Source organism: Arabidopsis lyrata (assembly GCF_000004255.2).
Source record: "Arabidopsis lyrata subsp. lyrata unplaced genomic scaffold ARALYscaffold_3, whole genome shotgun sequence".
In the NCBI taxonomy this organism is placed as follows: domain Eukaryota; kingdom Viridiplantae; phylum Streptophyta; class Magnoliopsida; order Brassicales; family Brassicaceae; genus Arabidopsis; species Arabidopsis lyrata.
Window position 1 is genome coordinate 4,479,881 of NW_003302553.1, and position 27,087 is coordinate 4,506,967.

General features: G+C 35.2%; 8 protein-coding genes across 15 annotated transcripts; 3 read left to right on the plus strand and 5 right to left on the minus strand.

Moving 5' to 3' along the window:
* Positions 1 to 301: 301 nt before the first annotated feature.
* On the minus strand, positions 302 to 2,948 carry LOC9320899. Of its 8 annotated transcripts, XR_002333377.1 has the most exons (9): positions 2,599 to 2,948; positions 2,423 to 2,492; positions 2,231 to 2,338; positions 2,066 to 2,148; positions 1,096 to 1,966; positions 962 to 995; positions 816 to 845; positions 657 to 709; positions 302 to 581 (listed from the first exon to the last, which is right to left on the minus strand). XR_002333377.1 is itself a non-coding variant. In XM_021032673.1 (8 exons), exons 4-8 carry the CDS (start codon positions 1,132 to 1,134, stop codon positions 450 to 452), a joined length of 318 nt encoding a protein of 105 aa, XP_020888332.1. In that variant the 5' UTR covers positions 1,135 to 1,966; positions 2,066 to 2,148; positions 2,423 to 2,492; positions 2,599 to 2,948; the 3' UTR covers positions 302 to 449. The 8 variants fall into 8 exon arrangements, 2 of the variants coding, with proteins under 2 accessions (XP_020888332.1, XP_002884833.2); XR_002333375.1 differs by lacking the exon at positions 962 to 995 and having other exon boundaries at positions 786 to 845; positions 2,231 to 2,326; XR_002333376.1 differs by lacking the exon at positions 962 to 995 and having other exon boundaries at positions 786 to 845; positions 2,231 to 2,329.
* Positions 2,949 to 3,033: 85 nt separating this feature from the next.
* LOC9320901 (sn-2 acyl-lipid omega-3 desaturase (ferredoxin), chloroplastic) lies at positions 3,034 to 5,906 on the plus strand. Its single transcript, XM_021032608.1, has 8 exons — positions 3,034 to 3,970; positions 4,255 to 4,344; positions 4,437 to 4,503; positions 4,597 to 4,689; positions 4,771 to 4,956; positions 5,050 to 5,130; positions 5,234 to 5,371; positions 5,460 to 5,906. Exons 1-8 carry the CDS (start codon positions 3,477 to 3,479, stop codon positions 5,649 to 5,651), a joined length of 1,341 nt encoding a protein of 446 aa, XP_020888267.1. The 5' UTR covers positions 3,034 to 3,476; the 3' UTR covers positions 5,652 to 5,906.
* Positions 5,907 to 7,545: 1,639 nt separating this feature from the next.
* LOC9318784 (probable 2-oxoglutarate-dependent dioxygenase At3g111800) lies at positions 7,546 to 11,814 on the plus strand. Its single transcript, XM_002882672.2, has 4 exons — positions 7,546 to 7,953; positions 8,224 to 8,471; positions 9,959 to 10,289; positions 11,195 to 11,814. The coding sequence occupies exons 1-4, from the start codon at positions 7,663 to 7,665 to the stop codon at positions 11,441 to 11,443; spliced, it is 1,119 nt and encodes a 372-aa protein (XP_002882718.1). The 5' UTR covers positions 7,546 to 7,662; the 3' UTR covers positions 11,444 to 11,814.
* A 1,158-nt stretch (positions 11,815 to 12,972) lies between these two features.
* LOC9318785 (PHD finger protein ALFIN-LIKE 2) lies at positions 12,973 to 15,572 on the minus strand. The gene is made up of 5 exons (XM_021032643.1): positions 15,261 to 15,572; positions 15,128 to 15,160; positions 14,824 to 15,046; positions 13,654 to 13,777; positions 12,973 to 13,577 (listed from the first exon to the last, which is right to left on the minus strand). Exons 1-5 carry the CDS (start codon positions 15,358 to 15,360, stop codon positions 13,314 to 13,316), a joined length of 744 nt encoding a protein of 247 aa, XP_020888302.1. The 5' UTR covers positions 15,361 to 15,572; the 3' UTR covers positions 12,973 to 13,313.
* A 933-nt stretch (positions 15,573 to 16,505) lies between these two features.
* On the minus strand, positions 16,506 to 18,977 carry LOC9320902 (GDSL esterase/lipase CPRD49). Its single transcript, XM_021032641.1, has 6 exons — positions 18,421 to 18,977; positions 17,923 to 18,000; positions 17,495 to 17,635; positions 17,283 to 17,359; positions 17,039 to 17,188; positions 16,506 to 16,903 (listed from the first exon to the last, which is right to left on the minus strand). The coding sequence occupies exons 1-6, from the start codon at positions 18,529 to 18,531 to the stop codon at positions 16,690 to 16,692; spliced, it is 771 nt and encodes a 256-aa protein (XP_020888300.1). The 5' UTR covers positions 18,532 to 18,977; the 3' UTR covers positions 16,506 to 16,689.
* Positions 18,978 to 19,226: 249 nt separating this feature from the next.
* LOC9320903 (elongator complex protein 4) lies at positions 19,227 to 22,110 on the minus strand. Its single transcript, XM_021032620.1, has 9 exons — positions 21,911 to 22,110; positions 21,539 to 21,712; positions 21,205 to 21,431; positions 21,038 to 21,101; positions 20,767 to 20,914; positions 20,355 to 20,433; positions 20,050 to 20,209; positions 19,877 to 19,968; positions 19,227 to 19,626 (listed from the first exon to the last, which is right to left on the minus strand). The coding sequence occupies exons 2-9, from the start codon at positions 21,672 to 21,674 to the stop codon at positions 19,465 to 19,467; spliced, it is 1,068 nt and encodes a 355-aa protein (XP_020888279.1). The 5' UTR covers positions 21,675 to 21,712; positions 21,911 to 22,110; the 3' UTR covers positions 19,227 to 19,464.
* A 181-nt stretch (positions 22,111 to 22,291) lies between these two features.
* Positions 22,292 to 24,142, plus strand: LOC9320904 (protein yippee-like At3g11230). Its single transcript, XM_021032669.1, has 5 exons — positions 22,292 to 22,557; positions 23,347 to 23,390; positions 23,527 to 23,635; positions 23,740 to 23,795; positions 23,881 to 24,142. The coding sequence occupies exons 1-5, from the start codon at positions 22,462 to 22,464 to the stop codon at positions 23,963 to 23,965; spliced, it is 390 nt and encodes a 129-aa protein (XP_020888328.1). The 5' UTR covers positions 22,292 to 22,461; the 3' UTR covers positions 23,966 to 24,142.
* A 65-nt stretch (positions 24,143 to 24,207) lies between these two features.
* Positions 24,208 to 27,049, minus strand: LOC9318786 (arginyl-tRNA--protein transferase 2). Its single transcript, XM_021032577.1, has 6 exons — positions 26,831 to 27,049; positions 26,570 to 26,608; positions 26,287 to 26,437; positions 24,961 to 26,040; positions 24,599 to 24,875; positions 24,208 to 24,499 (listed from the first exon to the last, which is right to left on the minus strand). Exons 1-6 carry the CDS (start codon positions 26,973 to 26,975, stop codon positions 24,383 to 24,385), a joined length of 1,809 nt encoding a protein of 602 aa, XP_020888236.1. The 5' UTR covers positions 26,976 to 27,049; the 3' UTR covers positions 24,208 to 24,382.
* Between the last annotated feature and the right edge of the window lie 38 nt (positions 27,050 to 27,087).

Consider the following 27,087-nt stretch of genomic DNA (forward strand, 5'->3'; position numbering starts at 1 on the left):
TGAAGCAATGGCTTCTACAATTATACAAGAGCAAAAACACCAACAAGGTTGCTACACTTCTTTGTCAAGAATTCAGTTGATAGACGCTTGTCTGAATGATAGATGCAGGGAAGGAATATTTGGTCAAGGGTAACAGAAAACTTGTGATGAAAAATAATCTGATCCAATTACTGGAAACCGGTGGTGATGATGAATTGAAACATTACTTGTCCTTCAAATGACTTCTCTGCTTACAAGAAGTAAGCTAATTCTGTCTTACCATCTTTGGGCGACTTTTATTTACATAGTTGTTGGATATATATTAAGTGAAACATTATGCTTCCCATTCATTCCCATAGACATATTTTCTTACAACAATAATAGAAGACATATATTTTTAACGCTGCGCAATTCCTTAATTTATATGTTCGACTACTACACAATGACCGGGTACAAAGCATCAGAGATATTTAGGATTTCGATTTATAGTCAGACCACTTCTTGTCCAAACTTCTAAACCACGCCATCTTCCTTAACTCAGGCCACATTTTCTTCCTCAGATCCTCGATTTCCGCAGGATTCCCAAAAACGTCCATCACAATCTGAAGACACAGAGAGATGATGATGAAGATGTAATAATAGCAACAGTCACAAAATGTCGTCATTCAATTGCTTACCTGTTGCCGCTTCTCCTCATATTTATCTAATTGACCTCCATACAAATAATAACCTTCATACACAAAACAAAGAAAAGCAAACTGATTACTTCGATGAAAGGAATTAAATTTTTTGTTGTTTCTGCATACCTGAGATCCATCCCAAAGTCACTCCTGTACCTTGAACTAAGAACCTAGCTCCCATCTCCACTACAATCACAAATGAAAACTTGGATTTATTTTTCTACTTTCCCTCCGAGTACAAATACATCGAAACCCCACGCTCGCGAATTTGAGGGATTTCAAGCTGACTCATAGAACGTTACCTTTGCTACTACGGGATGAAGATAAATTGCGGCACTCTAAAGTTTTTAATCTTGTTCAATAGATCGCACAAAGAAAGGAAACAGAAGCAAAAAAATATAAACAAAAGCTAATCATAATCAGATTTTCGATTTACCTGCTCACATGCTGATCTCAGATGCTTATTCCGCGACATGATCGGAAATTAGGGTTCGCTCTTCTTCTTCTTTTTTTTTTTTTTTTAAAGCGTGTCCTATTGTTCACTGCTGTTTATGACATCCCCATGACCCCATTTATTACTGGTTACCAAACTGACCTCCTAAATAATATAGGGAATAATATATGACTTCATGTTCTTGGATATTTAATAGAAACAATTTTTTTTTTAAACGGCAAATCAAATATATTATAACATAAAAATGTTATATTTTTTTTGCAAAGAGAGTAAATATCATATAAATGAAATGTTAGGAATTACATAAGGATTACCTAAGACTTGGTTCCTTGGCAAAAATGAATAAAAAACTAGGAAGCAAACTAATCCAGAAGATTTCAGACTCTAATTGAGCAAACAGCTCAATTAGAGTTAATGACTTCACGGTCTAGGGTCTTGAAGATGGTAGCTGGAGGGATGACTTGGTTATTATGCAGCACATTGTTACTCTGCTTCCATGCCGAGTAGATAATGGCCTGAACCACAAGCTTTCTTAGGACGGAAGGAGCTCTCGCAGTCGTGACTCTGGTCCAGGACAATAAGTCCTCCCAATATATATTACTAATTTTATTTTGCACACAGCGTCAAACAAAACCCTAACACTGACCAACATAACCACAAGGTCCACAACCATAGATTACTAGTCTAACTTTTTCAAAGCATCATACAAAAACCTAACACAGAGAGCTACATCACAGACCCATAGGTTATAACTTTTGTTTGTTTACAGCATCAAACATAAACTAAAGACAAATTCTTCTGAATTCAATCATTGGAGGATCCAATTAAGCATATCACGCAGTATCTCCGGTGGCTGAAATCGTGAAAAAATCACAGAAAAAAACATATGTTAGAATTCTTTTTAGAACAAACTGTTATATCCCCAAATGATAAATTTAAAAAATTTCCACACCTCCCCCCTTACGCCAAGACGACGATTACGTTCTTCCACATCCCTCATCATCGTTCGACGGAATTCTAGTAGCTCGATAATTGCTGAGGCAATCACGAATTTGATTTTTGTTTCTCAGTCTCTAATCAAAACTGAAAATTAAAATATCGAAAATCTCAACATTACCCCAACCACCGAAAGCAAGATTTCCGAACGTTAATGATGACAAAAAACAATTAACATAATTAAACCCATCGCCACTGGCCATAACTCTTCTTCGGCCTTCTCCCAAAACTAAAATTGAAAGAAGAATCACAAAATCGAAACCCAAGAATATATGCTCACGAATTTGATACATTTGGAAGAAGAGAACGTTACCATTGTTGTTACCATTGTAACTACGGGACGAAGGTACATTGCGGCGAGACCTCGTAGATAAATGGCGGCACTGGAAAGTTTGCATCTTATTCAATAGATCGTACAAAGACTGGAAACCAAAAAAAAAAAAAAAAAAAGAAGAAGAAAGGATAATCATGATGAAATCTTCGATTTACCTGCGCGATTACGGATCTCAGATTGTTGTTCGGTGCCATGATCGGATGGATATTAGGGTTCTTCTTCTTTGTCTCCAGAAGGGGGAAAAAAAGTCGGATAATTTGAGGGGTGTGTTTAATGGGCTTATAGTCTTATTTTAAGTCGGACTTGGGCTAATATATTTCAGGCTGACCAACTAGTTGGGTTTCTCTTGTTTTAATTTCAATTTCCACTTGGTTCAATTTACTTGTTCACCGTCCAGGTAACTTGACGAATGACGGACGAGTAGGAGATTTGGTTTGTCCCCATCAAAATAAAAGCAACAATAGGGTGTGAAACAATGAAACGTAATTGACTCAATTTCTCAAATAGGTTTCTTCACCAAACTCCTCTTTCTTTGTCTAACGATCTTATATACTCACTAAAATAATGTGTATAAATTTTGCTACCGTCATTTAAAAGCTAAGGTCATGAAACATACGCCTCATTATCTTTTTTGGTAGTATTATTCTTTTCTTTCACTTTATTTTCAAAGGCTTTAAAGTAGATGACATCATAACCAAAGAAAAACTATACTAAAACCAAGAATTAAAACGAGATGAATCAAAATCCCCCGTGTTGAAACCTCAAGTTGTGTCAAAATTGACCGTCACGAAATCTCACATCACCACTAAGTTTCCTTCTCCTCTCAAGTTGCTGATACTTATATAAAGACTTATTAGCGTGTGAACCAGAGACAGAGATAGAAATTGGGAGACGATAAGCAAAATCTCAGACATTATCTTTATTCTTTAGCCTCTCTCTCTCTGTTCCTCTATTACCACCACTCATTTAACAGGAACCAGAAGAAAAAAAAAGAGAGAGTCTTTTCTCTTCTGGGGAGAGAGCTCGAGCTCTAATGGCGAACTTGGTCTTATCAGAATCTGGTATAAGACCTCTCCCCAGAATCTACACAACACCCAGATCCAATTTCGTCTCTAACAACAACAAATTCAGACCATCACCTTCTTCTTACAAAACATCATCTCCTCTCGCTTTTCGTCTGAATTCACGAGATGGGTTCACGAGGAATTGGGCGTTGAATGTGAGCACACCGTTAACGACACCGATATTTGAGGAGTCTCCATTAGAGGAAGAATACAAAGATAATAAGCAAAGATTCGATCCAGGTGCGCCTCCTCCATTCAATTTAGCGGATATTAGAGCAGCTATACCTAAGCATTGTTGGGTTAAGAATCCATGGAAGTCGTTGAGTTATGTCGTCAGAGATGTCGCTATCGTCTTTGCTTTGGCTGCTGGAGCTGCTTACCTCAACAATTGGATTGTTTGGCCTCTCTATTGGCTCGCTCAAGGAACCATGTTTTGGGCTCTCTTTGTTCTTGGTCATGACTGGTACACATAAAAACCCTAACTTTTTTCTTGTTTTCTTTGATTTGGTCAACTTTGGATGATTCCCACTTTAATTTGGAATCAATTGAACAAAATTGGTGGCTATCCCTATCTCTTCAATAGCTTTAGGACATAATTGGTCTCTGAGGTAACAAGCTGTCCTTGTCATCAGCATCATCATCTTGTTTGTAGACCAACCCAATTGGCAACTGGTTATTGGTTTTGCCACTGTGTAATCTCTTTTGAATTGTCAACTAAATTATTGATTTTTGTTGATTACATTGCAGTGGACATGGTAGTTTCTCAAATGATCCGAGGTTGAACAGTGTGGTTGGTCATCTTCTTCATTCCTCAATTCTGGTCCCATACCATGGCTGGTGAGTTTTGCTTTCAAATCGTTCTTCTCTTAAACCACTTGCAGAATCTGATAGTCTTCATGTAAAAATATATGACTTTGGTTGGTCTGTAGGAGAATTAGCCACAGAACTCACCACCAGAACCATGGACATGTCGAGAACGATGAATCTTGGCATCCTGTAAGTCAAAAACGGCCTTTTTGGTTATCATCTTGTTTCTATCCTGTGGTGTTTCCTAGATGCTGTTATTTTTAACTGTTTCTGTAACTGCAGATGTCTGAGAAAATCTACAAGACTTTGGACAAACCGACTAGATTCTTTAGATTTACTCTGCCTCTCGTGATGCTCGCATACCCTTTCTACTTGGTAAAAACTCTTCTATTTGTTATGGTAACTTAAGCTGGCCACCTCTGGCAAAAAATGCTCATGTTTCGTCTTCTGTTTCAGTGGGCTCGAAGTCCGGGGAAAAAGGGTTCTCATTACCATCCGGACAGTGACTTGTTCCTCCCTAAAGAGAAAAAGGATGTCCTTACTTCTACTGCTTGTTGGACTGCAATGGCTGCTCTCCTTGTCTGTCTCAACTTCACAATCGGTCCAATTCAAATGCTCAAACTTTATGGAATTCCTTACTGGGTAATGCGCCGCTGTTACTCCCCTGTTTCAGCCTGAGCAATTTGTGTATTATTTCCTCTGCCTTACTAAAAATTGGTTTGATGTCAAATGCAGATAAATGTAATGTGGTTGGACTTTGTGACTTACCTGCATCACCATGGTCATGAAGATAAGCTTCCTTGGTACCGTGGAAAGGTAAAATGCATAGTCTCCTCTTCCACTGTTCATTGACTACATGGCTCTCTCTTTTAAGGTTAAAGCCACTGGCGTGTAAAATCTCATGATTCTCTCAAAACAGGAATGGAGTTACCTGAGAGGAGGACTTACAACATTGGACCGTGACTATGGATTGATCAATAACATCCATCACGACATTGGAACACATGTGATACATCATCTTTTCCCGCAGATCCCACATTATCATCTAGTCGAAGCAGTAAGTAATAGAAAGAAAAGAGTGAAAGACTGTTTGTGTTTATGGTGTTCATGCTAGTTTTTCTTACACTTGCTCCTCTGTTATGCAGACAGAAGCAGCTAAGCCAGTATTAGGGAAGTATTACAGGGAGCCTGATAAGTCTGGACCATTGCCATTACATTTACTGGAAATTCTAGCAAAAAGTATTAAAGAAGATCATTACGTGAGCGACGAAGGAGATGTTGTATACTATAAAGCAGATCCAAATCTCCATAGAGAGGTCAAAGTAAGAGCAGATTGAAATGAAGCAGGCTTGAGATTGAAGTTTTTCTATTTCAGACCAGCTGATTTTTTGCTTACTGTATCAATTTATTGTGTCACCCACCAGAGAGTTAGTATCTCTGAATACGATCAGATGGAAACAACAAATTTGTTTTCGATACTGAAGCTATATACCAACCAATATACATTGCATTATCTTAGATTCATCCTTCTGAAAGTTTATAAATATTTTGTAATTGAATGATTAATCCAAGTATTTTCAGTTTTGATTTAACCTTCTGAAGGTTAAAAACCGTTACAACAATAATTTTCGGTTATAATGAAGAAAATAATTTTCTATTTTTTCACATTTCAACACAATCATAGCTATTCTTCCTAATCTCCCTCAATTCGTTTGATTGATTAATTTGAAAATTTAAGTATTTGTTACACAATATGTAGTTGGTTAGTATGCTCATGTGCCTTCCAAATTCAATGAACCATGTTTCCATTATTGGGAAGTCGTCGGCCTTCTATTTAGATGGTCAACGGACCATTTATTGATACAAGTTTTGCACATAATATATTTAAATTGACTCTCCTTATTATTAAATTTAATTTTGTTTAAAGCTCTACTTAAATAATCCAACATACATTAATCTTGAGCTAAATCATTTTGAAATAATGTGGTTATTAAAATTATAAACGAAAGAAGTTTGATTGGTATGTTGAATATAAGCGTACACGCCTAATTTGCTATTGCATGACACATAAATAATCATCTTTAACACTCTTGATTTTTTTTTAATATAATTGCGATTCTCATATTTACTCATAAATTCAATACCTATCATCGCTAAGCAGCGCCGGCTCAAAAAATTTAAGGACCCGGAGCTGAAAAAAAATTAGTCTTTATTTCTTATGCTTTTCAAAAAAAAAAAAATTTGACCCTAATTTTAGTAAATTTAGTTATGATAAAAAACACAAAATTACAAGGACCCTGTGCATGAGCACCAAGGACACATAGAGCCGGGCCTGTCGCTAAGTAACATAATATATAGTTAGATAGTCACCGTCCGTTGCTAAAACAGAATAAAAGTCACCGTCCATTTTACACATATGTTAGGAAATTATGCATAAGTTAGAGATCACTTTACATGTAGTAAAATATCAATAACATTACTGCAATTCTAAAGTAAGGAAAGTTAAAGGTAAGTATTCTTTTCAAAAATGTTGAAGTCAGATTCTTTTAGTATATATCTCAAGTCATTAAATATTTCAAGGTTGAGTATGTCGTTAAGCTACCCAAACATTCTCAAACAGAAGAAAATCATACCGATCTTAATTTATATTATTAGGCTTATGTTAAAAGAAGATCTTGTAAAATGGTAAACCATCTACAAACTTTCACAACTAATAAGTAAAAATGAATTCCACGTGATATCTAAAATTATTTAATTTGTAAGGAAGCTAAAAAAATTTTCATTGGAAAATGCTTCGTAGTTTTCAGATTTGGATTTATTATCAAATATATATGTCAAAAATAATTAATAATTTTACGTTTTATTAGTTGGAATCCATCCCCATCATTTTCAATCTTTTTTTACCACGTATCAAAAAAGAACATTTTTATACACGTTTTCATGAATTAACAAGCAAGAAACTTCAATTGTATGGACTCTATTCGACTTTCTCATCGGTTACAATTACGGATTCCAACATCCGTTACGATTCTCTTCAGTTACTTTATACAAAGAAAATTTATTAATATTTGGATTCACGAGAATAGTCTGAAACAAGTCGGTCCGAGTTTGATTTTATTTGTGTATGATAATTAATATTCACAATTTATTTATTTATGTTAATCCAAATCTTCTTCCCCTTTCTCTCTCCCTTTTTCTGCCTCTAACCATATAAACCACCTATATATATAGCAGCACTTCACAACTTCTCATGAACAAGTAGAAGAAAAAGAGCAAGACGAGATCAATATCGAGGCCGAGAGCAAGAACTGCCTCAACGATCAAGAACAAGAAGTCAAAATAGACAACATGAGCGACCAAAACAAGAACAAGATCGAAACCAAGAACAAGAATGGCCTCGGCGAAAAGTGGCCAGAACCCATCGTCCGAGTCCAATCTCTAGCAGAGAAGAACCTCACTACCCTCCCCGACCGTTACATCAAGCCGCCATCTCAACGCCCTCAAACCACTACCATCAACCACGAACCGGAAGCAGCTGCCATAAATATACCGATCATAGACCTAGACAGCCTCTTCTCCGGCAATGAAGATGACATGAAGAGAATATCGGAGGCATGCCGTGAATGGGGATTCTTTCAGGTAAGAATGGCAATGAATTTTTACGGTTCAGTTCTAACTGTCTTTTTTGTTTTATTGGCTTTTTCTTTCTGGTTTGAGAAATACTTACCGACTTATAGTATCAAAAAGAAGTCTTGGTTCGGTTTGAAATTTTGGATAAAGAAGATAAAAATACTAAAATAGTAACGTTTAATTATTTTTAATTTTTATACATACATTTTTAGTATAACTAACTATTAGTCTAGAAAAATTTAGATTTGGTTCGGTTGACATGTAGAGTTCTATATTCAGGTGATCAACCATGGGGTGAAACCGGAGCTGATGGACGCAGCTAGAGAAACTTGGAAAAGCTTCTTTAATTTGCCGGTTGAAGCCAAAGAAGTTTACTCAAACTCCCCAAGAACCTATGAAGGATATGGAAGCAGATTGGGTGTGGAAAAAGGAGCCATTCTTGATTGGAATGATTATTACTATCTCCATTTTCTTCCTCTTTCCTTGAAGGATTTCAACAAATGGCCTTCTTTACCTTCCAACATTAGGTAACTAATTAAGCCTCTATATATCTTACTTCTTTATAAGTTTTGTAGATAATTAACGAATTTTGGTTTCGATGATTCCTATGAGTTTTGAGAACTTGAGAATTCATAGCTAGTGTAATTGTTATCCAATCACATCATGGGGAAGTCTGAGACTGCTGAAGTCAGAAACTAGTTTGAGTTCTTTACTTTTTTCTGTAAGAGTAAAAGAAGACTAAATTACTGTCCAAAACTATATATGATTATGGTCTTTGAAAAATAATTTAGAAATAAATCAATATAAAATAAAAATGATTCATGTGTTGCAGTGTTGTTATGTTGATTACATAATATATCACCATGTTGATTGCTTCTTTCTATTTTAATAAACAGTTTTATAGTATTTTAAATGTGAATTTCATAAAAATTTTAAGAAAGAGTTGAATTAATTTTATTTGAAACTAACCTTTTTGTTAAATCTATATATACATTTTTGAATGACTTTTAGCAAATAAATCCTGGAGTTGGAATGTATTTACGGATGAATGCCATTGGCATTAATTATTTAAATTTGAAAAATATTAATTAAAGATATTACCAACACGATTTCGAGAATCATAAATTCATATCTTCCTTAATTTTCTGAGTCATTAATGTGATAATCTTTAGGAAATATTTCTCTGTAAAAAAAAAAATCCACATTAATGAAAGCATTAAAATCGACACTAACAATTAAATTATTTAGATATTCAATTATTTTAGGATTCTTATATCTTATTTGATATTTTTTTTTAATATCTCATTCTTTAATTACTGCGTTTAGAATTTATTGGTTGTTACTTAATAAGTAATTATGGTGCGTTTATTTTAGTTAATATCTAATTTAAAAGATTTCTTTTCTTTTATTATTAATAAACGAATAACATGTATAGAAATAAAAGATTTTTCTTGCGACTCCATAATAAAAATATTAAACTCTTATTTTCTACATTTCTTACACATAATATCCTCTTATTCAATAACAAAAAATATATATTGCATATTTTTAAAAATATTTATAATATTTAAATTATATAAAAAGTTTGTAATATTAATATTATTTCAACTCTATACAAATTTAGTATATATGTATATATATCTTATGGGAACCATATAAAAGAAATTTTTAAATTGACTTGAATTATTTAGCTTTTAAATAAAAGTATTATTAAAAAGAAAAATAACTAAATGATGTTTAATTTCACGGGACGGGTAATATGATGGGACGGGTTTGGGTTGATATTTATAAAAGATAGTATACCACGGGTGAAATCCTAAAATTAACAATCAAAATAATCTATCAAACAAATTACATTTTGATTTTTTTAAGAAAATATAGCCCCGCGGTGTACCGCGGGTTAAAATCTAGTTAACCTACATTTTACAATAGAGTTATTTTTTCCCCTAAACATTAAAATATAAATAATCTTTCAATGTATAATGCATATTTCTACTTTTTAAAATGGATATAGAGAAGTGATTGATGAGTACGGCAAAGAACTAGTGAAGCTAGGTGGGAGACTAATGACGATCTTATCATCAAATTTGGGGCTAAGAGAAGAACAACTTCAAGAAGCATTTGGTGGAGAAGACATTGGTGCATGTTTGAGGGTTAATTATTACCCAAAATGCCCTCAACCGGAACTTGCCCTCGGCCTCTCCCCTCATTCCGATCCCGGCGGCATGACCATCCTCTTGCCGGATGATCAAGTCGTCGGCCTTCAAGTCCGTCACGATGACACGTGGATCACCGTCAATCCTCTCCGCCATGCTTTTATCGTCAATATCGGCGATCAAATTCAGGTAACCTTTTTAAAAACGTTTTTGCTTTTGTTCTTTTCCTTTTCACCTTCTACACTTCCTTTATTTATTCTATAAACGGATTACTACATATATATAATTTTCACCGCTAAGATATAGAAATAAAATGTTAGCACTCAAGAAAATCTTGATAAAAAGAAAAAGTAAAACACTAATAATTATTGTCATGATATAGTTGGTACTGAACTACTGATAGAGGATCCTATTCCTAGTTGTAATTCCGATCCACGTTTTAGACATGACTTAGAATAGCAATAAAAGGTTAACCGTTTCAACTTCAGGCCAAAATTTTAAAATATGCTAAGATTTTTCTAAAAAAGTTGTAATTATTTATGTCACTTTCATGGCAAAGTGATTTGATTTTATATAAGACGATATTTTAAATAAATAAATGGAGAAATATATATTTTGTGGTTGTAGCTTTAAGAGTACCATCATAGACAATAATCATGTTGCAAAAGCCAAATTGCACATAAAGTAAATTATTTGTAAAGAAAAATATCACAAATTCAATCTAACGTTTGATGAAGTACATGTTAGAGTATGTGCAGTGGTAGAGACTCTCAAAGTCTCTCAAAATATATTATTATAATATGTATAAATTAGTTTAATTATATATTTAAATTTTAAGTAATAAAATTTTCTTAAAACCAATTACATGTTGACATGTGTGATATGAGTCTCTCAAGAGGTTCTCAAAAGTTCTCATGTGAGAACCTATGATCATGTCTCTCTCTTACTTTTTATTATTTTCATTTTTTATATTCTTGAGAACACTTGTGAGAACCTTCCACTGCACATGCTCTTAGTCGTCAGACAATAAAAGTGAGGTTCTTATATTTGATATAGCTATACTAACAAACAATTTCTCTTGTAAAAAACGGCAGATACTAAGCAATTCGAAATACAAGAGCGTGGAACATCGAGTGATAGTGAATTCGGAAAAAGAAAGGGTTTCACTAGCATTCTTCTATAACCCTAAGAGTGACATTCCGATCCAACCAATGCAACAACTTGTCACCTCTACGATGCCTCCTTCATATCCTCCCATGACCTTTGATCAGTATAGACTCTTTATTAGAACGCAAGGTCCACGTGGAAAATCCCACGTTGAGTCTCATCTATCCCCTCGTTAATTGATATCTACTTCGCAAAATGTCCGATAAAAGAGAATCATTGTAAGTCTTCTTTTTTATGCAACTCAATTTCTAGTGTGCATCGATATACATTAATCTTTTTAATGTGCTATATGTATACTGAAGTAAACCGAAGCTGTGGAGGCTTAAAGAACTACCGAGAGATTCCAAGAGATCGGTGAAGATATATATTTAGATCAAAATGAATCAACTAAATACCGAGAACTATCATATTTGTTTTAAGTTAATTATTTTGTAGTTACCCTTGTAGTCTCTATATATATGTTTATAATTTTGTCTTTGGGTTCTATTGTAATTGTAATATGCAAAATCAATATCCGTGATTAATGTTGAAGAAAGCTTATCAATAATCATGTCCTCTTCTATGATTAGTAACAATAATATTGGAGCTTATCGGTACTAGTCTTCTCAGTATTGATTGAGCAACTAATCTATTAGACAATTTGCTTTTCTTTCAAAAAATAGTATTGACAAACAAAATGACGGACATGTGAACGCAATAAATATCTAAGTATCTAAAGATGGTAGTATCTACATATACATTTTTACAGTAATGCATATAAAAAGGATAATTTGTGTTGACCATATATTACAGAATCTTGTTAGATCCGATTTAAGTTCTTTATAATATATATAGTTGGGACTTGGGGGCTTGTAACTAACGTTTACGAAAAAGATTGGACGGGATACACTTTGAATACCCAAACCTAAACCAAACCACTATGCTACAAATCATTATCATCGAATCATAGTTTTAAAAAAGTTAGTCGATGAATTGAAAATTGGGTGTTATTGGTTTATTAATTTGAAATTCATATAGGATTTGGAAGTCTCTATTAATTATGAAATCAAGATATATGGATTTTGAAATAACATGTGTTTACCAATGGATATGAATCCTTCTATTTTTCTCTTTCAATTCCATAAAAATTCATTTAAAACATAATTTGGATTCTCAAATCCAAAAACAAATGACTAAACGAATAACATGGGATTTTAACTAGTATTTATAAATCATAGAGCCAATAACACATGATTTTAATTAGGATTTTAAAATCAATGATTGAATAACAAATGATTTTTGTTTGGATTTATAATTCCTTATAAATTCAGTTGATGGTTAGGTATACTTTTTAATTATTCGTTTAATAGATTTTAAAATGGAAGTTGAAATATGTAGTTACCGAAAAACATTTTAAGAGTTTCTCTTGAGTATGATGCTAGATAAATAGTATTTTAAATTAAATTTGATTGAATAAAAATTAGATTTGGATTTAGAGATGATTTGTGATAATATAGATAATTAATTATAAAACTAGACGCATATAAAACTTAGGTTTACCAATTCTAAGGTTGCGATCACATTTTAGTGCCCTTCAGAACTTGGAAAACATGTTGGCTCTTTACAATTCCGGCCAAATGAGAAGACTCTATGACTAATTAATCACTTAATTTCGGATAATAATTTTCTTTAAAAACACGAAAAACAAAATCTTAAGACAGATAAAAGACCTAACAGAAGATTAAAAACATAAAGTGCAAAATACAGTTCAAAGCTTAAAGATTTGACTACATATACAAACCCAATGACACATTTCATGGAACAACCCAGTTTTTTTTTTTTTTTAAATATGAATAATAATAATATTACTCAAACAGTTGCTACTCTCTTTATCAACTTCTTGAAATCCCTTTCTTGAGATCTAAAGAGAGAGTTTTGTATGCTTTTAAATTAAAAGGTTAAAGAAAAAAAAGAAAAGAAAAAGAAAAAAAGTTGATTAACATATTGATTAAAACATGAGGATCAAAGTCTCTCTGAGAGATCATCATCATCATCAATTCATCACCATCACTGTCTTCCTTTCTTTGCACAGCAAGGCGGGCATTTATACTGCTTGATGCTCTCTGCTTTAGCCGGAGTTATCTTAACGCATTTTCCATGGTACCAGCGTTCACAAACATCACAGCAAATCCAGAACTCCTCATTTGTGTAATTACCTCCACAGCTCCCACAGAGAGTGTCTCCATGCTCGTCTTCTTCTTCTTCTTCCTCCTCATAGCTCTCTTCCATTAGTTTCGGTGTTGAGCTCTTTGTTTGCCCGTCTATTGATCTCTGTAAACACAATTTTTGTTTTCAGATAGAGAAACCGGAAAAGAAGAAGAAGAAAGGAAGCTCCTTTTTTATGTACCTTAGTGCCATTTCTGGATTTGCTTCCGGAATCCGAGCTTGGCTTGTTGTCTTTCATGGCTTTCCTACCAGTCACTACATCGAAGAGAGTTGGGAGATCGTTGATCAGACTGAATAACCGCTTCCTGCAAATCAAAAGAATAACATAACTCCCAAGAGTGGACAAAACATTGAAAACGGCAGCTAAGATAAGCTAAAAACTCGATTAGCAAGCCAAAGTGAAGAGAAAAAAACCAGTATCTTCATATCAGTACAACAAACAATTGTGATGTTTTATCTAGCATTATATGTCTGTAGCTATGTCGGTTTAAATACTCTATCCTTGGGAATGCATCTACGAAATACTTTTAACTAGTGTAGTGTAAATAAGATAGAGGACTAAAATGGTAGAGAATCACTTTAGAGACTTTAATGTATGATGAAACAACCAGTGGAGAAAACAAAGTCCAATTTCTTGCACCTATAATTGATACCTATTTAAATGCCAAAACTACTTCTCTCTTGAAGAACAATGAAACGAAGAACAATGAAACAGATAATAACCAATATAAGATTGTTTAATAGACTAGATGACACACAGACAGTGATATGATATCATTAGTACTAATCAAAGAGCAATTTTGTTGTTGATATTCAACTTTCACATAACTTTTGTCAGATGAGTGTTCAGATGTATCAATGAAATGGTGAAATTCAGAACATGCTTCCACAAAATATCAGTTTTGAGATTTCATAGGATAGCAAATACCAAGCTTGTAAATTTATGGTGAATAATCAAGTATGACAATAAAGTAATCTAGTTTCAAGTTTAGCCATTACAATATCCAAAAAAGCTGAGAAAAAGTTTAGAACAGATGAAGTCATGCTACAAAAGAGAGTCCATAGATATGAATCTAGCCAGACAAAGAGCCAAGAAACAAAACAAACTGATTCCACACACATTCAAAGACAATCTCATTCCAAACAAACTCCATAATCATCACAAAGTTTCAATTTTTTACTTCACATGAGAAGGGCCAGAGAACATAACAGGGAAACAACTAGGGGGTTTCATGTAAGAAGAACACAAAAAAATCCATTGAAAATCAAGTAAAAGCGCAAGACTTTGGCTAAATAAAAAACTCACAACAAAGAGAATGCATAATCAAATTGTTGGGAAAAAGAGAAGTACCTCTCATTGCGATTAAGACGAGCTCCAAAGTAGAAAGAAACAGAGAGCAACCAACAATCACTGTGAACAGCAACAAGAGAAAGCCAATCTTTCCTCTGCATACCATCTCTAGCGAAATTGATACCAAGAGCAGGCTCAGGTAGCTCAGGAGGAACTTCCTCTGCTGGTAGATTCACTTCCCATGACTCATTAGGGTGTCCGTACAAACACAAATTCTCCTTTTCTATACCACACCACACAAAAATCGAAATCAAATCTCAACAAAAGAGACAAAAGGGTATCTAAAAGTCGAAATCTTTCGTACCCGGATCGCATTGAGAGTAAAAATCATCAACATCTGGAAAAAAATCAAAAAACGAACAAGTTAAGGAGAATCCAAAGGCATTACGAAGAAATCTGGGGAAAATTTAGAGAGAGAGAGAGAGAGAGGATTAGACCTTTAGTGAGAGCACGAAGAAGAGCGGCACGACGAGCGCTATAATCTTTGAAGATCTCTTCAACGGTGCGAGGGTTAGAGGAAACGGCTGCGGCGGCCATATCTCTACAGATTTATAAGATCAAGACTAGTTGACAAGGATCGATGTCTGTATCAATGGTTTTTGAGACCCGATGCGTTCGGGCATGAAGAGAGAGAGAGTTGGAAGGAGATGGAGAGAAGCAGACGGAAGAAGAAGAAATATGAGAGAGAGAGAAAAGAAAAATAAATAAAACTTTATTTTTGGGAGTTTGGTTGCGTCAGCGAAAAGGTTTGGTAGTAGAAGAAGATGCGTCACTTTTTAGGTAAATGGCAATTTATTTGGGCCCTTAAGTGTTAGGTCTTCGGCCCAAATAATTCCAATCTCCTTTTTTTTTTGTTAAAGGCCCAAATATAGTTACTTTGTGATTTTAGTCATTTTGCCGTAAACACTAAACCCCTGTCGGGAATGTTTAGACATGTCGATCGGGCTAGCCCGACGCGGCCCATAAAAATTCTGAGCATATATTTTAAAGTCCGGTTCGGCTCTAAGCCTCTAAGAGCTATAAGGTTTTTCCGGGCTTTTCTTCCGACAAAAAAAAAAACAAACTTAAAATTTCTAATATTTTTTTTAAAAAATCTATATATGAAACGAGTCAATCAAAATTTAAATAACCACTAACGCTAATTTAGTTTTTTAAAAAGATAGTTAAAATCAAATAAATAATCCAAATAAATTGTTTAAACTTATACTAAATAAAATATAAAATCAAAATAATTCAAATTAGGTAGTAGAGCTAATATTTGCTTTTTCGATTTATAGTAATACACAACAAAAAAAACTAAGTTTAGAGTTTTCAACTCTATCAAAAATTTATTTTACAACAAAACTTACAATTAAACGAAAATATTAACAAAAAAGGTCAAAATATTTTTTAAAGGCCTTTTCGGGCTAGTCCGAGCCCGGCCGGGCTAAGCCCAAAAAACCCTTTAGCCCGAAAGGCTCGTTTTTTTCTACACATATTTTGAAGACCAAACCCGCTGTTTTTAGGGCTGGACCGGGGTAGCCCGCGGGCTTTGGGCCTAATTGACATGTCTAGGAGTGTTACAATGTGTGTTTCAAGACATTTGTTGATGTCTAAACGTAAAACGTAGACAAGAAAAAAAGAATTTACTTGAACACAAACTTGTGTGTTTCTTTGATTTAAGTTTTAGATAAGTATAAATGTAAAGCATGACGATAACAAAGACTTTAAATTAAAATGGTAACGTTTATGGTTTATAGAGCGAAATCAGATTATAGCAGAGACACTTGTAGTCCTGTAGAACAATCTAAAGCAAAGCTTTATCACATTAAGACAGTGAATTATATAAAGATAGGGTCATGTTGTTGTTGTTGTCTGTTGAAATGTTTAGTCCCATTGTTCTTCCCAGAAATAAGTCCATTCTGATGAATTTACTGTCTGTTTGCCATCTGCTGAAACAAGATCATAAGGAGAGTCCTCTGCGAATTCGGTTGGCATCGATTTCCAGTGAAGTGATGGATTCCATTCCGCTTCTTTAATCACTCTTAGTATCTCTGCCGCCACTAGTTTGCTTCCTTGTGCTGACAAATGAATCCCGTCTCTGTAAGAAACCAGACTACCGTTAAAACATTTCAATGAACATCGATAACTCCATTCCCGGTTATCGCATTTGCAAACTCTGAGAAAATTCATATCTAAAGTCTCTATATTTCTTCACAACTCAAAAAATACTTACGTGAAGCAAACAGTTTTCCAGTCATCTGCTTTCTGAAAAGTAGAGAAGAGATCAACTACTTCTAGGCCGAGTTCTTGGCACAGCTCCACACAAGCATCTGAATAAGTCTTGCAGAGCTCGTTTGTGCGGATTACCTCGCTCAAGTATGGGCTTATCAGAGAAAAAAGAAGCACATAAACTATTAATAATTCGGGAGCTAATAAGGAGAAACAGAGAGATAGTGAAGAAATTCAGGGAAAGGTACCTTTGGTTCTGACGAACTTTAGCCTCGTCCACTGGAGGACAACTAAGAAATATGATACGGGTGGAGTCTGAAAGGCTCTGAAACAGAACATAGAGGAGGATGTTATAATTGCAGTCCATGACTTCATAGGGAAGAAAATAGCATTTGAAAGAGCTTCCAATGGCTTTAGACAGAGAGAGATTAATAAAACAACAATTCTAAAGGAAGTGTACCTGAAGATGAAGAGCGATCTTCTTCATGTTATCAACGTATTCAGTAAGTGGTACGTGAGGTCCTAGACCAGAAGGGTGAGGCGCCATTGAGTCGTTTCCTCCAAAATAGACAACGACCAGAGAAGGTTGTACTGCAGCATCCTGAATCCGTTACAGGTTGCAATTTTTAGGCAATAAAAGAGAAGAAAACGGAAGCTTTGTACACTGATACTACCATTTTAAAATCCCAGAAAGACTTTGGAAGAGAAAACAGCTTAAGATATCAAGATAAAGAATCTGCTTGTGTCTCCCTGGCTACAGATGCAGGGTCTTATATACATAACCAAGAATATGCAACTGAAATAAACACTTGTGTAATCCTTTTGAGTAGTTGAATGTATACAATTCACAAGAAAGAAGAAGCAAAAAAGAAGAAGTTGAAAGAGTACCTTGGGGAACACTTTGTCGACAACTTCCAAAGCACGAGAAGAGTTCCATCCATAATATCCTCGCAGAATGATGTCGGCCTACACCTATACACATAAGAGAAAAGTCACATAAGAGTATTTGCTCAAAAAAGCCCATATTAAATTTCTCCATATCTATCTACCCCAAATCCCACCACATATAGTTTTGCAATAAATGCCTGTTTATCATTCCATGACAACAAGGTAAAAGCTTGCTTTCGTTTTAACATTTAAGTCCAGAAAAAGATAATCAAAACATTCAAATGGAGAAATAACATCACGGTTCTTGATTACGTTGAAGAATGAATACTCATGTTTTCGCATAATCAATGCTTAAGACGAATTTCAATGAACAAATGTATAATTAGGGGAAATAATACACAGTAATTAGAATAAGCGATCTACTTGATTTTACATTTTGCTACAGAGAGTGATCTGTGCCAGAGAGAGAGAGAGAAAGGTTGATGAATCGGACGATACCTTACGAGCGTAGACCTCGGAAAGAATGGCGCCCCAACCACCATGGCCAAAGCTCATCTGAACAATGGAAGATCCAAACAAAACGATCTGAGGCCGCGAGGGTCCAACCATTGTCTCCTTCCTAACCTCTATGCCCAAAAATCACGTCTCTCTTCCTCTGTTTCAGAGCTGAAGACAGGCCGTTCTTTCTCCCACCGCAGAATGAAAAAAAATCGGCCGGTGAAGAACGAACAAACCTGAGCGATCTTCTCTCTCACTCTTTGTCGTAAGGTGCGAGATTAAATGCATGAACGTCTCGTTTTTTTTCTTATTTTTGATTATTATAAAAGAAAAATAAAAGAAGAAAAAAACAAACAAAACAAAACAAGAAAACCTTTGTTATATGTTCCTCATCATCACGTGCATTACTGTTATTTCCTTTTTTAAGGATCTGTTTCTCATACTAGTTTTCTCTTTTTGTTTCTCAAAGATTTTTTACTTGAAATGCTACCAAATAAAAATTATGAGAAATATTTTCTTTTTCAATATATATGAAAATATTAGTTTCTGAATGAATTCTCTCTTGTTAATAAAGTCAAGAAAAATAGGGTAGTAAATAATGAGAGATTGGGTAGAGAGAGAGATTTATGAGCAATAATTCAAATGATATGGTCGTTGGTTGGTAAGTAAAGGAACACTGAATTAAAGGAGCACCAAATATAGATCAACCATATTTTTGTACACTTCATTCAATGCCTCGACTTCTTTCTTATGTTATTTGGTTCAACAAATAACCACGTGAACATGTTAAGTGATTACATCCAACGTTTAGTAACTAGCATCTATCATTGGTCATAGTTTCATAAGAGTATATAATACAGAAATGAAATAAATTAGATTTCATTATAAAAACATATTGCTTCTTTTCTTTTTAGCTAATGTCAAAAACTGTTTTTAAGACCAAACACTCTACAATGTAATTGCTCAGGTTACTGAGTGAAATCAGAGAACTCAATGGAGAGGAAAAAAAAAAACTAAGAAGAAAAGAAAGACTAACTCAGCAACTCAAAAATCGAGTGCTCCGGATTTGGATGAGCAGCTACCAGATGTGCCATATGATGTTCCACTGGACCCGTCTACAGGGGCTTGATTCAGACACTCTAGGGCCAAGAATCTTCTCTTCTTCAGGCTCATTGAGAAGGTTTTTGCCTCAAGAATTACAGGCACCTGTTCCATTAAACAATTCAAATAGAACCAGTGTGTTAGGACCAAAGTGAATCCTTTTTGACTTGGCAAAATACAAAAGGGGTTTTGGCTAACAGGTTTCAGGGTAATAATATCCCCTCTATAAATAGAGAATTACAATTTGGAAATACCTGTGTGTTGATACGAGCAACCTTGTGTATGTTGAGGAATCCATCAGGTTTCAGGGTAATAATATCCCCTCTATAAATAGAGAATTACAATTTGGAAATACCTGTGTGTTGATACGAGCAACCTTGTGTATGTTGAGGAATCCATTTATATCCTTGTAGCCTGTGAGGAGTTTCTCCAATTCCTTGTCACCATCTGGAAAAAAAAGGCAAGGATACTTGTCAAGAAACAACGACGATGATCTATTTATGAATAAGAAGATCAGGGAAAGCAAACCTGGAATTGCTTTGATAGAGAGCAAGGTATCTGCCATATGCTGCAGTCTTTTTGAGGAAGATGGTGAGAGCAAAGAAGGCGGGAAAGTAACAATGGCTACCGCATTTGAAACCATGAGCATACTTTTCAGCAATCTTATGAACGAGAGCATGTCTGATTCCTGTGTTGATAGAAATAAAATGTCAAAAAATCAACACGATAATACAGAACACTGTGATCCTGGTACAAGCTTCAGCTTTCAAAAATTATAGAGTCAGGAGAATTTTAGTTAAAAGTAAACAGACACCTTGTTGACTGATAATTACCTTATCAGAATACTCACACAAGGGAGAGCTGAATGACTGGATTGCGATGCGACCAATGGATGCAATGTTACTGCTGCTTCTGCGGAAATTATCACACAAGTTCTTAAGAAAGATAAGATTCTAAACAAAGTCAACAAAATAATAGAAGAACTCGTACAAAGTGCCAAACTAGAACAATATTTGAGGATAAAATAACTGGCAACACAATGCATCATCTTAGTATTGGAGCGGTTAAAAAGCTAATTCTCTCTAAATAAAGTAGCACATTTGGAAGTATGCGAGAGTGATGTTGAAAAAATGAGCTTGGGCATATTTTGCTGTATAGAAACATGGAAGTGGACCAACAACTTTCATGGATTCGAAACAAGATGGAAGTAATTGAGAATCAAATAAGAAATGGATGTTATACTACCTTGAAAATTTTGATAAAAAGGTAGAGCAGTGGTCTTGAGCAACGGAAAGATCTGAAGAATCTAACAGGCTGACACAATCTATCGGCCGTCCGCTAAGAAATTGCCTCTCCAAGGGCTTTCTCATATCAAAGTCATTTGAGTAATCATCTGATCCAGAATTAGATAAAAAGGATTAGGTTTCCACATAATGATATTAACTTACTAGTTACTAGTAGCTCGATTATTCAAAAATGACATGATGAGATTATATGACCACAGTAACTAGATTACCAATAGAATTCTTCTGGCTTTCCAAATACTTCCGATACTGCCAAGCGATCCTCAAGCTCTCTCCCTACAGAATTGACAACAATGCACACTATCCAACTTGTAACTAACTCTTCATGTCATGCCAGGAAATAACAAACAGAAATAAAGTACGGACAAGAAAGAAGCACCTGATCAGGGTCTGGCGCAGTAGACTTATCCTCTTTGGATGATGCAGGATGCGGCAAAGTGCCAAGAAACCCTCTCGGATCTTTCGAAGGACTAGCATAAAGAAGTGGTTGATTGTTAACAAGCCCCTGAGACATGAAAGTTCTTAACAGATCCATATGATGCGGTGCTTCAGGATCTTCCATCACCATTACTAAGCTTCCCAAAGGATACCCACCACCTAGTATCCCTGGAAAGAAAATAAAAGACAAAACTTTTAGCCCCAAAACCAAACTCTCACCATCATCATCATCATCTATACTTTGATGAGTTGATAAAAAAAAGGAGAAATCTCACTGTCAAGATCACGAATCCCAGTCGATATAAAAGCTGTGCCATTAGGACCACTTTTGAGACCAGGAATTTGAGGCGATGACACAACTGATATGTTGCGAGAGAAGCTGCTACTACTACGAACGTTTGATGCAGCCATAAGTAATCACATACGGAACTTAGCTCCAGGTTCAAAATCTAGAAAATCCCAAACCAAAAAACAAACAATCAATAAGCCGTTACAAAAATTCCTCTATACTCACAATGAATTCACTAATTTCTATTCACTCAGACATTTCATCGAACAACTGTCACGCATCTGAAATTAAAACCGTCGACCAACAATATAGCTTAAAGAATAAAACACAAAAGTAGAGTTGTATAATGATGGGAAACCTAGAGGCTACAAATCAAAGGCTTCGTCTTTGCTTCAGGTTTATGAAGATGGTCTCAGAAGTAGGAATCTTTTCTCGTACTTCAGGTGCTCTTTGGTTGGCGTCTCCGGCGACTAACGTGGAAGAACCAGAAGGAACCCAAAAGGGGGTCGGTCTTTGGCTCCAATAGAGACTCTTTATCGTCCAGAGGGTTTGCATTGTAATCAAAGGTTGATTATTTTAGTAGTGAGATGTAATATGCAAAAAATACGAGTGCGTACAGATTTTTCGTAATTCGCATAAAAAAATTAAGTTCCGTATATTCCAAGGTCATCCATGAATTTGTCAGGTCCACGTTACTACAAGAAAAAAAAAAAAAGGTGAGGACTTTTTTTCTTTTAATATCGTCAAAGAACACTTTTTTGATTTTTCTCTATTTTAAAGTTTCTTCCTTTCATCTATAAATCGGCAGATCATCTTCCCTTTTATGACACACACTCTTTCTTCTATTGGTTTCTCATAAGAAGATTTGATTTTTTTTTTGCTTTTATAGATTCTGGGAATAGTTTAGAGATGGGGAGATTGTTCTTGGTGAATTTGGAAGGCAAGTCTTACAGTTGTAAGCACTGCAAGACCAATCTTGGTCTCTGTGATGATGTTGTCTCTAAGGTTTGAATCTGACATGTTTTTACTTTAGCTGCTAAATCTTTTAATCTGGGTTATTGCGATTTATCTCTTTTGATGATCTGATCATCATCATCATCATATGGGGTCTCTTTTCACTAGGATTGTGTGTTTGATGATTGCATAGATTAGATGATCTAATTTGATTGAGAAAATCATATGCTTTTTGATGATATCTGGAATCTAGATGATCATATCTCTCAATATTGGATACATATATCATGATTTGCTAAAAAAGGAGCTAGAATTGGGGATAGTTTTATTTGGAGACTGTCCTGCATTCTCATTAGATCAATCCATGCTTCAAACATTGCTAGACTCTTTCTCAGTGATCTTGAGTTCTCAGTGATATTGCATTGTGATTAGATGCTAAATGCAGTCGATTATTCTAAGTTCTTATGGTTCAGACATTGTTACTCTCTGTCTCCTCTTATAATGGTGAAAAGATTTGGAATATCTCTTAGTATCTGTGGCATATAGAAGATACTAAAGACATTCCTTCATTCTCTTTGCGTATATTGATTTAATTGGTGGTTAAGCTGTGGCTAATTTGGATTTAGTTTTGGTTAGATGCTATATGCAGTTGATTAGTGCTTATGGTTCAAGACATTGTAACACTCTCTCCTCTTTTGATTTGTAGTCTGTGGTGTTGGTTGGTTTTTTTACATGGCTTCACAATGTCATTTTGTTATTACTCTCATTGGCTTCACAGTGTCTTAGAATTGTGGCATGTGGAAGATACTGACAACATCTTGTTTGCCTATTTTTTTACAGTCTTTTCAATCCCGACATGGGAAAGCTTACCTCTTCAGTAAGGTGTAAGTTTTCTTCTCCAAGTTTGATTTGGGTTTTTGGCTAGTCAGATTTGAAGAAAACCGAAGATCCTTTTGAAATGGCCTTTTGATGGATAGGAAGAGCTATGCAATTTCACCAGTTATGGATTTGTGTGAACAGAGTGAATGTTTATGCTGGGAAGAAGGAAGATAGGATGATGATGACGGGAATGCACACCGTAGTTGATATTTACTGTGTCAAATGTGGCTCTTATGTTGGATGGAAATATGTATGAAAACGTCAAAATGTTTCTTCTTCTTTTTCTTTTTTGGTATTCTGCATGGGGTTCTTGCTTGCTAATCTAATCTTGTCAACCTCTTTTTTATTATGCAGGAGTTTGCTTTTGAGAAGAATCAAAAGTACAAGGAAGGAAAATCGGTTCTCGAAAGGTTAATACCCGATTAATCTTAATCGCTGATGTATTTTCTTTGACAGAGATTCTTGAGATGATGCATTTGTTCATATTCTTGACAGGTACAAGGTTTGGGGTCCAGATGGGAACAATTATTGGGTGGCTCAAGAAGTTGAAGCCGGAGATAGCGATACTGATGATGCTTGATCTCATCATTCATATCTGATTTGTACATTCCCTCCTCCAACTCTTTCATCTTTTTTTATTCTTTTTTCCTCATTTTGTAAACCATCCATCTTACATTAGAACAGCTTCCAAAATCAATTGTTTGGTCATTGCTGCAACTACTTTGGACACATAAGTTAAAGATCTCTCATTATCTTATTTGCCTAAGTTTAGTTTGTTTCCAAACATTTGGGGTTTGACTTATTTTGGTTTGCTGAGAAAACTTGCCAAACTAAAACAAATTATTCATTTACGCGTTTTGGTTCAATTTGATTCGAATTTAAAAATAAATTACATCTTTTTTTGGTATCATGTGATCAAAATAAAGAGAAACATGACAGCACTGATATTATAATTATGTTACAGAATGCTTTTAAGTGGCTTGAGTTAAGCTTAATGTTACCGGAGTTCATACACCATTCTCTCCAATAGCTCAGTTCCGACAACTTTCCTGTAATTAATCAACATCGATTCCAGTTGTTTCTGAACCACTGGATTCTTGATCCGTGGTATATCCTTCAAACACAATTTTTTATAAAGTTTTTACAAAGATTTGAGAATTTGATTATCTGAAAAGAAAACAGGAGAGGGCAATGATAGTAATGCTGATAGTACCTTGTATCGAAGTCGAGGTCCATCAAGACTGATAAGGATATTGGCAATGTCATTCCGGTTTCTGCTAGAGTCTGAGTCTTCATCAGAGTTATACATTTCATCACCATCGTCATCATTTGTTTCCCCTTGTTCCATGTCTTCATGTTCCCTCGTGGATTGCACTATGGTTTCATAAGCTTTAGGTGATGATGATGATAGAGAATCCTTAGTGAAATTGGACAAGACGGAATATGGCTTTTTATCAAGCAGAGGCTTGGCTACTTCAAATGGAACCCATCTGAGAACAAAATACAAGAAAATCAATTTTATTCTCTCTCTTATGATAACAATTTGGTCTTAGTTTTGTGGCTTGAGGAACTTACTGGTACCGGAGAGGGCATAGAAGCTGAGACGGACGATAGGCTGCTTTATATCTCATCTTGTTGCAGGAATGTATGTAATAACCAAGATAGTAATACTCAAGAGTAGCACAATGAGCTTGGTTCTGTTTTACCCAATCGATTTCTTGCAGGGCTGAGTAGTTTCCAAGAGACAAGGATGCGAAATCCGGATCCCAGAATAGATATTTACTCGACAAACAATTAGGAAGAATGTCAATCACCCCCACAGCAATTAGACGGTCATCAACTCGGTATTGTTGATGGAAAGAACCAAAGCCACAAGGAGGAAGCTTTTCTTCGTCATCATAACCTGAAGGCGGAACTTCAATGAGCGGAGTGTCAACCAAAAACCTTTTGTATGAAGTTTCTGAGATGCTCTCCGGCTTATCATTATGCACTTTGAGTTGATACCGTTTGTATAATTCATATTCCTCTGGATCAAAACTCGACCTTTTCAAGTGCATCTCAAGCTTCCGCTTTCTTGCACGAAGCTTGTTCGAAGAAGACTTTGTTGTTGTAGCACAGAGGCTTTCTTCACCTTCATTTCTATCTGAGGAAGTAACTCCGGTAGCTGAAAGGAAGTTGATATGGCCCTTGGAGACCTTAACAGAAAAACCAGTAAACTCTTCTACCTTATTCATTGCAATTAACAACTTCTCAGAAACAGCCTCTGGTGATAATCTGTTTTCTTCTACGTTTTTGCCTTTCTCAGATGTCTCTGTGCGTTTTATTGCAGCTACTATTGGGAAAGCAATGTTGCTGGTGTATAAGAGTTCTTCTGACCCTTCAGCTAGTTTCTTCCTTTTAGCAGAGAGAACTCTCTTTACTGAAGCTTTGGGAATCTGAATATTAGAAGGAAACTCACCACTTTGTATGCATCTTTGTACCGCATTATCAATTTGTTCAGCCAAATCTTTCATGATTGGTTCCACTTCATTGTTTTGTTCTCTTTTAGCAGCTCCAAGTGATTTTCTCACTGACCCTGAAACTTCGCGGGAGAAAGAAACGTCTTGATATTCTGTCTGCTCACTCGGCTTCGCATCTATTTCGCCATCCAAGAACCTTTTTAGACAACATCACAGAAACAGTTAAAATAAGAAGTGAAGTTTCCCATTCCGAGACTGCGTTGAATTTTGAGAACAAATTGGTTGAGAGAGAAAGTAACACAATTTCAACAACACATTTTAAAGGCAAGAGGAAAGGTTTTATTGACATAACTAAAAAATAAATCTTGGTACAATTTCCATCTACTGATATCCGAAGAAAGTGAGGAGAAGAGTGCATCCATATATATATATATATATATACCTTTCTAGTCTTCTACGCACTCGCTGCTGTTCCTTAGAAGGAACAAAATCGCTTGCTTTCAAGCGGATTGTATAAGAAGGGCAACAAGTTTTATCCATCTCAGGTTTGTAAAGGAAGCAGCCAGATCGTCTCCATCCACGGTCAAGAAGAGCTATTCAAAAAAGAAAAGCAAAGATACATCAAAATGATCACTAAGCTCGGAAAAGAGAATCAAAACTTTGTGTTTGCACATAATCAAACATATTAATAATATCCATAAGAACATGAGATTGGTGTAACAAACCTTGGTAGTCATTAACGGTGAGTCTCTCTGTCCATAAACCTGCAGTGGAAATGATACACATTCACTCACTGAGTTATTAATACAAAACCATGGACATTTCTGGTCTTACACTATCATAGCAAAAGATATAAAATAGGAATTTTCGAATTTCCCCAATCTTTAATTCGACTTAGCTTGATAGTCAGATCAATTCAAAGACAAACTCTAGCGAAGATTCACGAACAATTAAAAAACGAAACATTCAACGGCGAGGGAACGAACCGTGAGAGATACTGGAGCGGGTAGAAGATTTACAGTAACCGCAAGTGGATTTATTTCGTCCACAATCAGCGACTACACTCTCTCCGCCGACGCCACCACGGCTACTACTTGCCTCGTTCTTCGTCTTCGCTTTCCTCGTCGACATGATCGGAGAGAATTCACAACGATGAGCTCTTCCCGACGATGAAGAAGGAGAAGAAGCTCCTGGTTTTCTCTTGAAAAAAAAGTGAGAAACGCCTTGTTGTTTTTACCAATAT